The sequence below is a fragment of the Meleagris gallopavo genome, chromosome 4 (genome assembly GCF_000146605.3).
Source record: "Meleagris gallopavo isolate NT-WF06-2002-E0010 breed Aviagen turkey brand Nicholas breeding stock chromosome 4, Turkey_5.1, whole genome shotgun sequence".
In the NCBI taxonomy this organism is placed as follows: Eukaryota; Metazoa; Chordata; class Aves; order Galliformes; family Phasianidae; genus Meleagris; species Meleagris gallopavo.
This window is the reverse complement of record NC_015014.2, coordinates 64,555,286-64,569,955: the sequence shown is the minus strand read 5'-3', so window position 1 is coordinate 64,569,955 and position 14,670 is coordinate 64,555,286. Positions and strand designations below refer to the sequence as shown.

Sequence of the window (14,670 nt, the reverse complement as noted above, 5' to 3'; positions counted from 1 at the left end):
TTTTTAAATGACAAGAGGTTCCAGTTTATCCTTTACAGCTAGCGAAATTGGGCTCATCTGACAGCTCTCGGCTCCTGTGACAGCTCTGGATTGGGGCCGATTTCATTGTCAATTTGAGCGTTAACTCATTTTTGTTTAACCTTTTCCTTTAAAATGCCCCATACAGAGGTACCGCCGCCACGCTGCACATGACAACAAATAGCAACAGCCGTGCTGGGGGCTGCTTTCTGCCTTCAGCTCCCAGCCACCCCGTTGCCACCAGCGGGGAAGGGATCGTTACCTCTCCATAAGCATCGCGCCACAGTCCACTGGGTTTAGGGAGATTAAATTGAGCAGCTTTTCATACAGTCATAGAATAATTAACGTTGGAAAAGACCTCTGTGATCAAGTGCAAACTTCAACCCGTCACCATCACGCCAACCAAATCACGTCACCAAATGCCACACCTACAACCTGATCTATTGCACGGGAGTTGGACTAGATGACCTTTAAAGGCCCCTTCCAACTCTAATGATTCTATGATCTCCACGGTTCTTGGACACCTCCAAGGACAGCGACTCCACCACCTCCCTGGGTAGCCTGCTCCAATGCCAGACAACTCTTTTAGAGAAGAAATTTTTCCTAATATCCAACCTGACCCTCCCTGGCACAACTTGCTCTTTCCACGGTTATAATAAGGTGGATGCAGTAGGGAGAGGGAAGAGCTGGAGGTGGAAGGACCGAGCTGGATTTGCTCAGCCTTCAGGCACCAGCTTGTGTGGTTTTGGACAAAGCCCTGCGCCCCAGTTTCCCCATTCACAAAATGGGGTTAATTAATATTTGCTGCTCTGAAGACAAGGAACGCAGAGTTATCTTCATTCTGGCTTTGGCTGTCAACAGCACCCAAATGCTTACAAATTTCACAGTAACAAATGAAGAACACCCTCAGCACTAAGCCCTTGCTGTTTTAATTAATGAAGACAAGGAAATGAGATGCTGGCCTCCAGCTCCCTGCGCTTGCCACGGCTGGGAAGTGACTTGCAAAACGTGCAAATGGCATAAATGCCCCCAAAGACGGATCCATGAGCTGCAGAAGGCAGTGAGCTCCTCCCAGTCTTCCCTTTCCCTGCTGGAAACACAAGGCTGAGGATGTTGCAGAAAGCAGCAGGAGGATGCTGCTGGATGGACGGCCGGCCCGGGGCACACATGGTACAGGTAGATGATGGGGAAGGCGTGAAGCTGGTGTGAATCTGCAGCAAGGCAGCAAGGTGCAGCCTGGAGAACTGTGTGTGAGTGTTAAAAAATGCATTCTCTCTTACTTGCAACCAAAACACAGAGGGACGTTAAAATACTTACGATGGGTGTTCCAAAGGGAATGTAACCTATTAGGAAAATAAAGGAAAAAAGAGAGATTCATGCAATTTAATACACCATTTTGGGCTGCAAAGGCATCACACCTAATAAATCTAACAGTGCTATGGGTTCAGAGTACAAGGCACACCTTGTGACTATTTTAATCACAGGTATCATAGAATCATAGAATGGCCTGGGTTGAAAAGGATCACAGTGATCATCCAGTTTCAAGCCCTTGCTGTGTGCAGGTCGCCAACCAGCAGACCAGGCTGCCCAGAGCCACATCCAGCCTGGCCTTGAATGCCTCCAGAGATGGGGTATAAGTTAGAGCTTTCTGTCCTAGAGAAGGCTTTATCCCAAATCTTGTTAAGCACCACAAAAAATCAAAGGCTTCACATTTTTCCTCTGCTAAGATTGCCAATTTCTGTGCTAATTATAACCCATCTCTATGACTTCCACCGGAAGGCCTCAGCATTTTGTCAGTGTTACTGAATTACACACCTCATAGATCCAATTCACAGTCAGAAGGGGCAGTGACCCATGAGGACAAAACATTTGTCTAAAAATACAGAATAAGGCAGCAGAGGAATGGATCCTGGGCTTTTTGTCCCCATACTTCACCCTCAAACTCAACCTTTTTCAAAGAATAAGAACAAAACCCACCAGCCCCATTATTTTCCCCTCTGCTTAGGCTGCTTTATTCAGTGAAGATGCTCCCTGTGGGTCCTACTAATGGAATGGATCCTATGGAGTTGGTCCTATCCCTCCAATAAAAGAGGGACACAACTCCTCCCTCAGCTTCCAGAGTTTGGGGAAAGGACCAAAGCTGCACTAAAACCCTCAAGTCTGGCTGTTTACTAGAGAGTTAAAATCATCATTATAGTAATGGATACCAGAAAGGATACCATCTTGACAAGAAGAGGGAAATATTAAGCACTAGACCTCAGGTAGGTAATGAGGGTCCCAAATCAGCTTCATTTCTAAGGGATTTGGGTGTTTGGACTACTTCCAGCATCTAGTTTAAATGTTTCAAGATACAAAACAAAACAAAAACAAAAAACAAGAGGGAAAAAAAGACACCGTTTTGTACAAATTCCCACTAAAATTAATGACTGTTTGATTAGGACATACAGTACCTGACATTCTGAAAGGCATGAAGATGGTCTCGTTTGTGTCGGGATGGATGATGGCCTGCAAAATAATCAGCAAACAGCCAGAGTGAGGGCAGAGTAACAGCGTAGGAATGCTGGAGCTGTGCAAGGATATCACTTCTACTGCTTCTAAGAACTGTCCCAACCCCCTCCCTGCTGCCCCAAATCCCCTCCTCCTGTCCCACACCTCCTCCTATTGCTGTCTTCCCATCTCCTTAAGTAATAAGTTAGGAGATGATATGGAAATTTAGCCTGAAATACAGAAATGTTGCTTCAGAATGTGGCTGAGGTGGGATAAAAAGCGTGCAGGTGTGAACAGCACCATAGGGATCCATCCACATGAAATTCTCCAGCAGGTTCATCCCTTGTGTCTGTAACTCCTTGGCCAACCCCATGGCCATGGACAGCTCAAATTCAACGGAAATCCTAATTCTGCTCTGCCGATGAGCAGCAATGAAGCTGCCATTTTACCATTTTTTTTATTACAAAGAGGTCAAATTCATGAGCACGTGTCATGAAAAACTACCAAGCTATTTCTGAGGGACAAGAAAGCTCTTGGTTAGACAGGAGGAAGAAAATGAAGATGTCAAAATATAGAAATACATGAAAAGATTAAAAAAAAAAACTCTTGGGTGGCAGCACTCGCTGCATTTACATGTCTGCAATAAAGGAAACCAGCAACTGGCAGCCAGGAATGGAGAGGACAGCATCGCTCAGCAAAAAGGGAGAAAGCAGCAGCCCCGAGCAGGCAGGACATAAGAAAAAGCACATTACCTGCTTTATTTTTTGAGCTCCCCACAGCTAGAAAAACAAAAGAGAGCATAACAGTTAGCAAAGGTTTTCCCAAGTCTCATGCCAACCCCCAAATACTCATCACTGGGGCTGCTTGAAGGCTGCAGCAGGAAATTTTTGGTACTGTCCTGGACTGACAGCGCTTTTACAGACTGAGCTCTTTCAATTTGAGTGGCCAGCAAGATGCTGGGTGGAAAAGTTATGCTTTGTACATTGGACAACAGGAAAGAAGAGCAGCCACAAGCTTTACAAACCAGAGATTGTCTTACTGACTGCAACTGGGCATCAAAATACTTCAAACGTGGCTCAGACAGCTGAGATCTTTGGGCACCAATGAATAACAGAAGCTGAAGAGCGTGCATGAGTTGCAGATAGAGGTGATGGGGAGGGAACCACTACCACTGCATAGCTTATGGTTATCTGGAAGAAAAAAATCCCCATTTTCAAAGAACCACAGAATTGAAGAATTATGGAGTCACAGAATGGCTTGGAAGGGTTGGAAGGGACTTCAGTGAGTTCCAACCCTTGATGCAGACAGTGTTATCAACCACTACAACGGGCACCAGATGATGTTGTTCATGGCCCCATCCAACCTGCCCTTGAGTACCTCCATGGATGGGGCATCCATAACATCTCTGGGCAGAGAAGTTGTACGTGTGATGTTTATTTATGTATCAACGTACACGTTTCTAGAGGTGGACAAACAAAACAGGACTCACATAAAATATCCAAACAGTTAAACTGCCCTTCCTATTTAAAGCTGTTCTACCTTCCAGCCACGGGTCAGGCTTTGGCTCCCAGCCACTGGTGCTGCTCCTCTGTCTGACAGCCTTCAGAGCTGTCTGCTGGCATTCTTCACACGGGTACCTGGAGATGCTAAATCCCCCTTTAACCTCCACTTAAAGGAAAAAATAGAACAGCAGAGCTAGGAGCCTGGCTGCCTCCTTGGCCAGGCACATTTGCCAATCTTTTAACCACCCTCGTGGCTCTTTTAGCTCTTTCCAATTTGTCAACATCCTCTTAAAACAAGGACGCCAGAAAGCAGACAAATCATTCCAACAACAGTTGTGCCAGTGCCAAGCCTAGGGGAGGCTAACCTGACGAGATCTGCTCTTGCAGTGGATGGATCCAAAGATAGCAAGAGCTCTTTTGCTCAGAGAGCTTGTGCTTCTCCATTGCCCAATGCAGAGATCCAGGCATTCGTGCTTTAGTTTTACAGCATAGTTAAGCACAGTTCTGCCATTCTTCTTTCTCTAAGCATTAGCACCTTCCCCAAATACGAATCCATGAGAATACTTTTGAAATCAGATAATTATTCTATTATAAACAGCAGAAGTTGTCCCACTGATACCAGCAGCCACAAGACAAGAGGTAATGGGACAGGACAAGAGGTCACGGACTCAAGTTGCCCAGGGGAGTTTCAGGTTGGATATTAGGAAGAATCTGTTCTCAGAAAGAGTGGCAATGCATTGGCATGGGCTGCCCAGGGAAATGGTGGGGTCACCATCCCTGGAGGTGCTCCAGAACCACGGAGATGTGGCACTGAGGGACGTGGTTATGGGCATGGTGGGGATGAGATGGGGCTGCGTTTGGTGATCTTAGAAGTCTTTTCCAGCTTTCATGATTCTGTGATTCTATTTCACTCTGAATTCAGCTCTCACTGCAGATCTGGAACTCTGTGATGAAAGTCACCACGTGCAATGAGTTCCTGGAGCCCCTAAATGTCACAGGCTGATGCACACATCCATGTCTTTCCTAAAAATAACCTCCCTTTTTAAGGAAAAACACTATTCCCCATTTTACAGATGACGACGTGACAAGGCAATCTACAGGTCAGCAGCCACAAGGTGGATCTGCCTTCACCAACCCCAAAACCAAAGGGTGGGAGGCCATGTGAGGACACTCACCCATCAGCTTAAAGACCCCCAAGTCACTCCGTGCCTGGCCACGTCTTGGCTGGCTTAGCTGTGAAACCAAACCACAAGATTTTCCTCTCCAACTGCAAGCATGGGGACTAGCAAAAAGGAAGAGGGTTGGTTTCTGAGCCAGCGCTATGGCTTTTTTGGTCAAGTTATCTAATTTCATTAATTGATCCCAATATTTATGCATTTTCCCGCTGCAGTGCAAATATTGTTAGAACATGCGATTTCATTACTTCTCAGAAAGAGACTTTACAAGATGCACCTGATGAGTCACCTAAAGATTCTGCCAGCTCATTTTCACTTCTTTATCCTCTAATTCATCACTGCCTGCAGCAGCTCTCAGCAGCTCCAGCACGCTGAGCCGTGCCAGCTGGGGGCTCATTTCCGAGCACGTCCCTGCTTTGCTGGGGATTCATTCATGCTCTTTCCGGCCATCTTAGGGAAGCAGCCAGATTTTGATCTCTTTTACACTAGCATGGATCCAGAGCATCTTCACCCGAGCACATGGAACAACTCCAGATTTGTGAGCAATTTATGTCAGAATTGGGTCCATCATCTCTAAATATAGCTTATACAGAACGAGTCCTCTCTTACAGATGATCTTCCTTTACATCTTGCTGCGTATTACCAACTCAAATATCACTATACAGTGATTCTGCCACCATTCAAATTTGGGTGCAAGAAGCAAATCTGCTCGTGCATGGATTCACACAGCAAAAACCCAAGGACGAGGGTGCAGCAGAGCTGGAGCATCACTAACAGACTTCACAAATAGGCAATGATGGTCAAGCTGCTCCAGTCTATGGCTGGTGTGAGCTTCCAGCAAGGCAGATCAGTTCATGCTCCAAGGAGACAACCTTCATGAAAACAACCTTCAAAGAGACAACGTCCAAGGAATCAGCATTGAAGGAGTCAACCTCTATGGAGACAACGTTCAAAGAGTCAAACTTCATGGAGACACCCTTCAAGACCACGGAGATCTCTAGGATTGTGCACAAATATGTTCCCAATACCAGCAATTCAAGATGTTGAACTAATGGATAAGACTGCTATCCATCCTCCCCAGGGTTCTGGTATTTGTAGAACTTCTCAAGGAAGCCATCCACACAGCTTTGTTCAGCCCTAGCTCCCGGGGAACAGATATGATCCTTGGCTGACAGGACGTCCATCAGCATTCCTTCCTTAGCAGCAAAATCACAGCTTAGACATAGCTTTCCAAAACGTATTTATTTAAAAATATCCTGCCCAAATCTCTTATCTAACACCTGTCGCTCTAAGAACACTATAAAGGCTACCAGTCATTCCTCAGGGATTAACTATCCTCTTATTAAAAGCAGGAAAATGTCAAAATCCTGGACTAAACCATGATCTGTTTTTCCCCCTCCCTACAGCCCGTGTTGCACCAAGTTAGAAAGCTCTTTACAAACTACTTGCCCTTGTTTGTGACAGGCTCTGAGGCTGCTGAAACACAGGACCACCTCCATTCCATGCTTTCAAAGAGCACGGTGACAAGGCTTAGCTATTTTCAAAGAGAGAAGTCCCACGTTTTCAGGCTTATATGGCTACAGATGAAGACCTCCCCCAAGTGCCCGCTGTGTTGCGCTCCCCAACACGCCATCTCCTCTTCTCTGCTGCCTTCCTAATGATTAAAGGCATTTACAGACCACTCCAGACAGCATCCCTAGAGCTTCCCAGCAGGTAACGGGAAAGGAAACCCCTATTTTTAGTATTCCACTAAACCCAGCACCAGTGCCAAGCACGAGGCAGGCGGTGCCGCCCGACAGAGCCTCCTGCCAGCGTGTGCTGCTCCACTCCCTCCCATGCTTTCTTCCCTAGGAGTGCGATCACTCATGCTTCGCGTGCCTTTCTCCCACTTCTCTCCAGCTCCAGTCCCAAAACCCACATTCCCACTTCTCGAAAAGTGATATTTAGCACAAATGCACACCACGATCCCCAGCCAAGGCGTTCAGTTAGGGCAGGATGCTTGTAGCGAGATTTATGGGTGTACAGTGGTGGAATTTCAGACCTTCTGGCACTACATTTAACACTTCCAGTTGATGTGCTTCACCCTGTCCCCTAACATATACAGAATCTGATGTCTGGCTTTATTAATAAACATGGATACAAACCACTGCCTGCACGTGTTCCTCTGGAGGAAGCCTCATCAAGTCACCCTTTGCAAACCTGCTCCTGGCAATCTTTACCTTAGGTTTTAGCTGTAAGGAGACCGAGCTCAAATAACACATGCATGGGACAAATCACTGCATCTCTTTCCTGCAACTGGCACTAAAATGCATCAGCAAAAAAGCACCAGAAGCCGCTGCTCCTCTTGGACACCAATGGAAACCTGCTTCCCCATCCTAAGCAGCACTGAGCACAACACCATGAGCTGCCTGCCGCTGCAGAACAGGAGAGCCTTGTAGCAAACCCAAACGTTGGACCAAGACATCTGCACCACAGTCAATGGGAACTCTATTGGGAACTGCATTGAGAAACACACACTGGGAACCATGAAATGCACGGATCTACCCAAATCCAAAACCAGTGTAGGTGGAAACAGAACCAAGTCCCGACTGATAAAAAAGACAGCACTTAAATAACACTTTGCAGCTTTGCAGCACTTGATAAACATTAACTAATTAATCCTCATAGCATCCTACTGGAAAGATTTGAACAGAGTAAGAAGCTCACATGGAGAAGTGTTCCTCGCACCAGGGCTGGAGGACTTGGATGCCATTACAGGTTTCAGGCACAGCTTTGCAAAGCAGGCTTGCTAATGCAATGAGGGTGCTCAATATCAGATTTGCTTCAAGCTCCATATGGCTCAAGTAAGCTGAGAATCTAATCTGATTTGTAATCTCGATGTGAATTGAGATAAACTCCCTTAATCCTCAAATGATGAGACGAAGCAGAGCCAGTTTGCAACTGCCTGAGAGCATCGGCAGCAGAATTACCATCACTGATGCACCGTGCCTTCACCTCAGCACCTCTGCCCACACTCCCTGGGTGCCCACTGCCTTCAGACAGTGGGAAGACGCCCTAAAGCATCTGACACAGGCCAGACCACAGCAGCAACGAGCATTCAGGTCGCAGCAAAGTGCAAGGGCCAAGCTCCTGGCAGCGACGCGGCAGCAGCAGGACAACCCATCTATCTATGCTTTATCGAATCCTGCAAGAGACCAGAGGGAAAAAAAAGTACAGTTTACTGCAAATGGACCTCTTCGCTCTTCATCAACACTGTTAAGAAAAGCTATTATTCTCCAAAAGGGATGCTGTTTAGCCTCTGATAGATTCATTGTTCTCTGCTGTGTCTGGGACAGCGTGAGCGGCTCTTCCTGCTGCTAACATGATTGAAGGAGGCACACAGTAATAAACAGATCCCCATTAAGCTGGTGGGCCTCTTTGCACTTCACCGATCCTAATGGGGAAGAAATGAAACAGTTTCAAAACAGCAAGTTGCCAAAACTGCATTTGGAAAGGCTGAAGAGTGAGAAGTCACAAGTGATACAGCATGGTCTGCGCTCCACCAACGCCCAGGGGGGAAGGGGCTGGAGGTGCAGTGAGTGGCTCCAAGGGGCTGCAGCCTTCTTCTCACAGCTCCAGCAGTGCTCAGAGCCCCATCCTGCCTAACCTGAGCATCTCCAGGGATGGGGCACCCACTGCCTCCTGGGCAACCTGTGCCACTGCCTCACATACCTCCTGAGGTCCCCTTCAATGGCAGACAAAGATGCAGGTGGATCAAAATCCATATATCTGCTGTCTCAGTGCTGCAAGGATCCTAGCCAGAAAGTGATCCAGAGCTCGAGATGTTCGGTTTTTACCTTTAGAAACCCAGACTGAAGCCCTACCTCCATCACAGCCCCATCCCAGCTGTACCCCAACCCTCCATCCCCCCTCATTCCAGCACACAGGCATTAAGATTGACACGGAGAAGACAAAAACCATAGGTTTTGCTGATGCTCAAGCCGAAAAACTAAGCATTTTGGGAGTGGGGGGAGGGAACTGGAGTTTTTATTAAGCTCAGCTCCGCGCCAGCTGTGTCAGTGCAAGCGAGCAGGGAGGTGGGAACACATGGCCGGGATGGCAATGCTGGCTGAGAGCAGCTCACGCTGCCATGGCAGCATGCTGCCAGGCACAGAGATCTGTACCCGTTTGCAGCTAAGTTCAGAGAAATGCAATAGGTGCTGTCTGAGTGCTCTCGTGAGCACCCTCGCCCGCTCCTGCCAGCACGCCGCTGTTTGCAGCTCTTTACCTCTCTCTGCTGGCAGGACCAAGGGGAAGAGCCTGGGATGGGACTGCAGGGACAGAGGGGAGGGGGGGGACAACCAATCTTCATCACCTCTTTCTCTCAGGTTCATTCCGGTCCTTGTTCAGACACAGCTTTAAGGGCAGAGTGATGTGAGCCTTTACAAAATGGGGCAAATCAGGGCTCTGGCCCCAGCTGGGCTGTAAGCCTGCTATCATACATGAGAAGATCAGATCACACCGAGCAGCATCAGCACACTCTTGGGAATAGCTCAGCAGCTCTTTCTACCCCAATTTCAAAGGCAGAAAGAGAGCTCAGGGTGAACACACAGCAGAAAGGATGCGTCTTACCAGGCATGTTAGCAGTGCATTTCAAGTGCAGAACTATTTCCTTTGCAGGGAATTTTAGCAAAGAGAAGAAAAGTATTGGGCATTTCTGGGAGAGAGCCAAAAGAAAAGAGCAGTCTAAAGCTGGTAACAAAACCTCAGCACTGTTACCTTCGTGCAGACCCTCGGTGAATGGGGAACAGCATCCGACCTTTGCCAGCTCCAGGGGCTTTCCTGCAGTGCACATTTCCAAGCACAATGACCACGCAGTAAAAGCAGCTGTGCCCTAAAACACGGTGACTCAAATCTCTCTTTATCCAATAGCCACCGAGCGCTGCATCCCTTAACTTTTCCCACTGCTGACGTGCCAGCATCAATCTGTTCCTCCAATCTGTGCTGGTCTGTTGGACAGGTTGGGGAAGGGACTCACTCACACAGAGGACACAGATGCTATCGTAGAAATTGGTGAAAGGATAGCAAGGATAAAGGACAAAAGCCACAGCATCACGCCTGCTGTTGGTGCAGCCTTTTGGCTGGAGAACAAACCTCAGCACCAATTCTCCTGACTTCAAGAAAACATCCACTTCTACGCACGCTGGCCCTTCACCCTGCTTTATTAGGCTGATATTTTACAGCCACTGTTTTTATAGGAGCAAGTATTCCCTCAAATGAAACCTCTTTACTCCAGCGGAGATTCCCTGCAGGAGGCACTTTGGGGAATTGCCCGCCCTGTTTAGAATTGGATCTGTTACAGTCTATACCTTCTGCTGCAAATTGGCTCCTGGTGCACTTGTGTGTGTCATTTTCACCTACCCACTCACAGCTCACAGCAGACGCTGGGGCTGTGCGTAGGGCTGGATCCTGCCAGCTCTGGGCAGCTGAACTGGCATTCAACCTGGATTGCAGCACTACCTCTCAGCACATCTGGCTCTCTTGCTGCAGTGCACTGGAAGGAACACAAGCTGAAACGTCACTTAAGTGTAATGAGGAGCACGCAGAGTGCTGAAGAGCACATCAGGGAGATGAAGAAGTGATAGAATCATAGAATGGTTGGATTGGAATGGACACCATGACCCAAACAGCCCCATTCCTGCTGCAAGGTTGGTGTCTCTACCAGCTCAGGTTGCCCAGGGCTCCATCCATGGCACTGGGCACCTCCAGGGATAGGACATCCACAGCCCTCTGGGCAGCAGTGCCAGGGTCTCACCACCCTGCTGGCTCATAGAAGCATCACAGTATCCTAGAATGGCCTGGGTTGAAAAGAACCACAGTGCTCATCCAGTTCCAACCCCCTGCTATGTGCAGGGTCACCAACCAGCAGCCCAGGCTGCCCAGAGCCACATCCAGCCTGGCCTTGAATGCCTGCAGGGATGGGGCATCCACAACCTCCTTGGGCAACCTGTTCCAGTGCTTCACCACCCTCTGTGCAGAAAGTTTCCTCCTTCGTGTGGAGCTTTTTGTCCATCAGGAGCCCTAAGCCCTTCTCTACAGGGCTGTTATTAAGGAGCTCCTCTCCCAGGCTGCCCACATATCTGGGATTGCCCCAACCCAAGTGCAGCACCTTGCACTTGGCCCTGCTGAACCTCATGAAGTTCACGAGGCTCCACTTTTCAAGCCTGTCCAGGTCTCTCTGGATGGTGACCCTTCCTTCTGCTGTATCAGCTGCTGAGAATGCACTCAATCCCACTGCCTATGCCATTCATAAAGATGTTGAAGAGCACCAGTCCCAAGACAGACCGCCAGGGGATATCACTCACCACCAGCCTCCATCTGCACATAGAGCCACTGACAACAACCCTCTGGCTATGACCATCCAACCAATTCAGAGCTGAGAAAAGGTAGGGCAGCTGTACTGGTCTCTCTCATCCACACAAATCCCATAAATCTCCGTTCCTCCCTTCTCTGAGGATCCTACCACTCGTCAGCTGCTCTCATCTGAAGGAGCTGAAGTGGGACACCATGGGGCAGCAGCACGCCGTCAGGTACACACCAGTGGGTGATGCACCACTGGGCTCTTCCAACACAGGCAACAAATGATGGGCATCAAGACACCTGGTTGCCCAACAGCACCAAATAGCCAGGTTATTAAACCCACACAGGACAAATCTGAGTAACTACCTAAGCAAAACCAAGTCTGGCCATCAAGCAATCAAAGAAAAACTTAGGTAAATAAGCTAAGCTGAAGAGAAAGAGTTTAGAGCATCTTTTCTTGCTTGAATCTAGCACTAATAATTATCAATCAGTTAATCATCCTCAGTTGTACTGAATACATAACTGAGATAGCAGCCACAGCAAGTCACAGAACATCCCACTGGGAGGGACCCATAAGGATCACTGTGTCCAACTCCACCTTTTTAAAAACATTCTTCTACTGGAGAAGAAAAAAAAATATTTTCCCTCAATAAAAAGCTACCAGCAGTCTAGCAGCTATTGATAACTGAAAGATCAATTCATTTCTGCTAATGATGCCCAAGAAATAGGTTTTTACCACCTTGAGTTACTGCTCATGGTCCCAAGCAGTGAAATGACTCCAGTTTAAGAGTAAGCAGAAGAGATGCTGGATTTTGGGTTGCCCAGAGCTGGAGCAAAGTAAGATTATGGCTCTTCAGTAGTTCTTTTTTTGTTGGTTTTTTTTTTTTCTTCTTCTTTAGATGGGCCATAAATGTTCCATTTCAGCTCATTTTGAAAAACCTGCTCTGGAAGTGCAGAAGAGGAAGACTCGCTCTGCAGGAACCCTGTCAAGAAGATAAGCGTTGAGGAGATACTTGATGTTACATAGCTTTAGGCTTCCACATTTTTCAGGCAGTGAATCCATCTCAGCGAGCAATGTAGATTGTGCTGAGCTGTTGATATGCTTTCAGCTACTGCCTGCCATCCTTCATGAGAACCACGAATTTCTCAATGAGAGGAAAAAGGAGCCTGAGCACTGCCAAACGTGCTGTGCCACAAAGCGGATCAGTCGGATTAGTGAAGCAACTCTGTCAAAACAACTCGTCTGCTTGATCTCAAAGCTGATATTTAAGGGAGGTTGTTGGGTTCTTCAGAAAGATACTACATTAAAAGTGTGCCCAAACTCTTATTTTAAAGGCTTGTAAGGGGATGGTGATTTTAATTCTGGTTATGAAGCCCATTCAAGCTTCTACCCACACACCATTCCCATCCCATACTGCAGAGCCCAGTGTGAGGGTAGCAACTCCATCTCTATAGGATTCGAGCAACCAAACCCTCTAGATCAGCTCTTAAATAACGATGAAGCTGAATGCTCCTCTCTTGAGCATCACATGAAGCTCTGCTCAGCCTTTTGGACTACACAACCACAAGAGCAAATCAGCCTCTCCCAGATGCAATTGCATCACGACGTCAGATGAGTCAAGTAACCCAACTACACACTTCTTGCCTACAACAAATATGAGATGATTAGCAATATTCATGGTCAAACAAGAGTATAAAACAGTGATAATAATCCTTTCAGTCAAAAAAATATAATCAAGCTCTCTCTCATCTATTGGTCTACTGCCAACACATGGACTTCATCAATGAACCAGAGGTAGAATTACAGCATCGTTAAGGTTGGAAAAGACCTCTAAGATCATCGACACCAACCATCGACCCATCTGCACCATGCCCACTAACCATGGCCCTAAAAGGTGTGGCTGATGTGCTCAGCTATAGAAAAATCAGCTGGCTCAGTCCTTCACTCCAATGCCAACGTATTCATACGAGCACCCCAGAGCTGCATCAAATCCCCTTCCCAAATTGGCACTAAAACAACTGCACATTGGGAATGCCTTGATACCAGAGCCCATCCTGCAGTTCGTGGTGCACAGAGGAGACACAAAATGGTACAGTGCAGCTTGGGGAGAGCAAAACAGAGCTCTCCAGGCATCTTTGGTTCCCAGGTGGAAAATCTGGGGTGAAATCCAAGCAAGTGAGATGCTTCCCATCCCCCAGAGCAATCAACCAGCACATGGTATCTGCAGATGCACCAGGCATTAACGAGCTGCTTACAGCTGTGTCTATCTGGCACACTGGGATGCAAAGAGAAATGCATATAAAATAGCTGTGCCTGCAATGATTGATTACAATTCTCCATCCTACAGCTGAACACTGCAATGTAATGCCCTCCTATAAGAAGGGCTTCTTTCTGGACATGGCTCTGCTTGAGAGATGAATATTTCCCACTTGGCTACAAGGATTCTCTTAGCAGCACGGCTGCAAGGCCACAGGTGAACATTCCAGTTTCACAGCCCTGCTGGCATCTGCCTGCAGCTCACCCACCTCTCCCTGTGGGTTTCTTTGCAACAAAGAGCAGGTAAATACAACAAGCAAACGTTGCAATCCTCCCCACGCTCCTCCTGGGAGAGCTCCTTATCTGCACCAAACTATTAAACCCCTCTGACACAACCAACACCGTGATCCAAGTGAGCTATGAAAAAGTATTTATTTTTTTTTTTTTTTAAGTCTGATGTGCTAACATTTCTCTAGCAAATACATTTCTGGTGTCATTTTCCTCTTTCTCCTCTGCTTTATTTTACACCTGAAACCCTCCAGCAAGCACAACTAAGGGAACAAGAACCACGGTGCCTACACTCCTCCCAGCACAACTCCGAATGAACTCTGGGGACACCCTGGGCTTGTTGCAACACAGACAGAAATGTAGGTCACAAGTCTGCCTGGTTTGCCTCAGCAAACGACTTCATTTCATCTGCCTAAAGGCAGATGGGCACTGAGTCATCTGCTGCTGCATCACTCTTTGCTGTTCCCTTCCCCGCAGTCCTTGATCCTTTTTTCTTACCATCAGGTTATGGCTGGATGAATACAGTGACATCAAAGGATCAGGTGAGGAATGGCTCAAACCACACAAAGCACAGGGAGGGGATATTTCCCTTTTTTTTTTTTTT

At 47.4% G+C, this 14,670-nt stretch overlaps 1 protein-coding gene across 6 annotated transcripts; it reads right to left on the bottom strand.

Moving 5' to 3' along the window:
• Positions 1-569: 569 nt before the first annotated feature.
• LOC104910884 (sideroflexin-5-like) lies at positions 570-4,763 on the bottom strand. 6 transcript variants are annotated; one of them, XM_019615033.2, is made up of 5 exons: positions 3,530-4,763; positions 3,258-3,284; positions 2,469-2,523; positions 1,336-1,361; positions 570-1,254 (listed from the first exon to the last, which is right to left on the bottom strand). In XM_019615033.2, the coding sequence occupies exons 1-5, from the start codon at positions 3,635-3,637 to the stop codon at positions 931-933; spliced, it is 540 nt and encodes a 179-aa protein (XP_019470578.1). In that variant the 5' UTR covers positions 3,638-4,763; the 3' UTR covers positions 570-930. The 6 variants fall into 6 exon arrangements, with proteins under 6 accessions (XP_019470578.1, XP_019470582.1, XP_019470584.1 ...); XM_019615037.2 differs by having other exon boundaries at positions 570-1,229; XM_019615039.2 differs by having other exon boundaries at positions 570-1,108.
• Between the last annotated feature and the right edge of the window lie 9,907 nt (positions 4,764-14,670).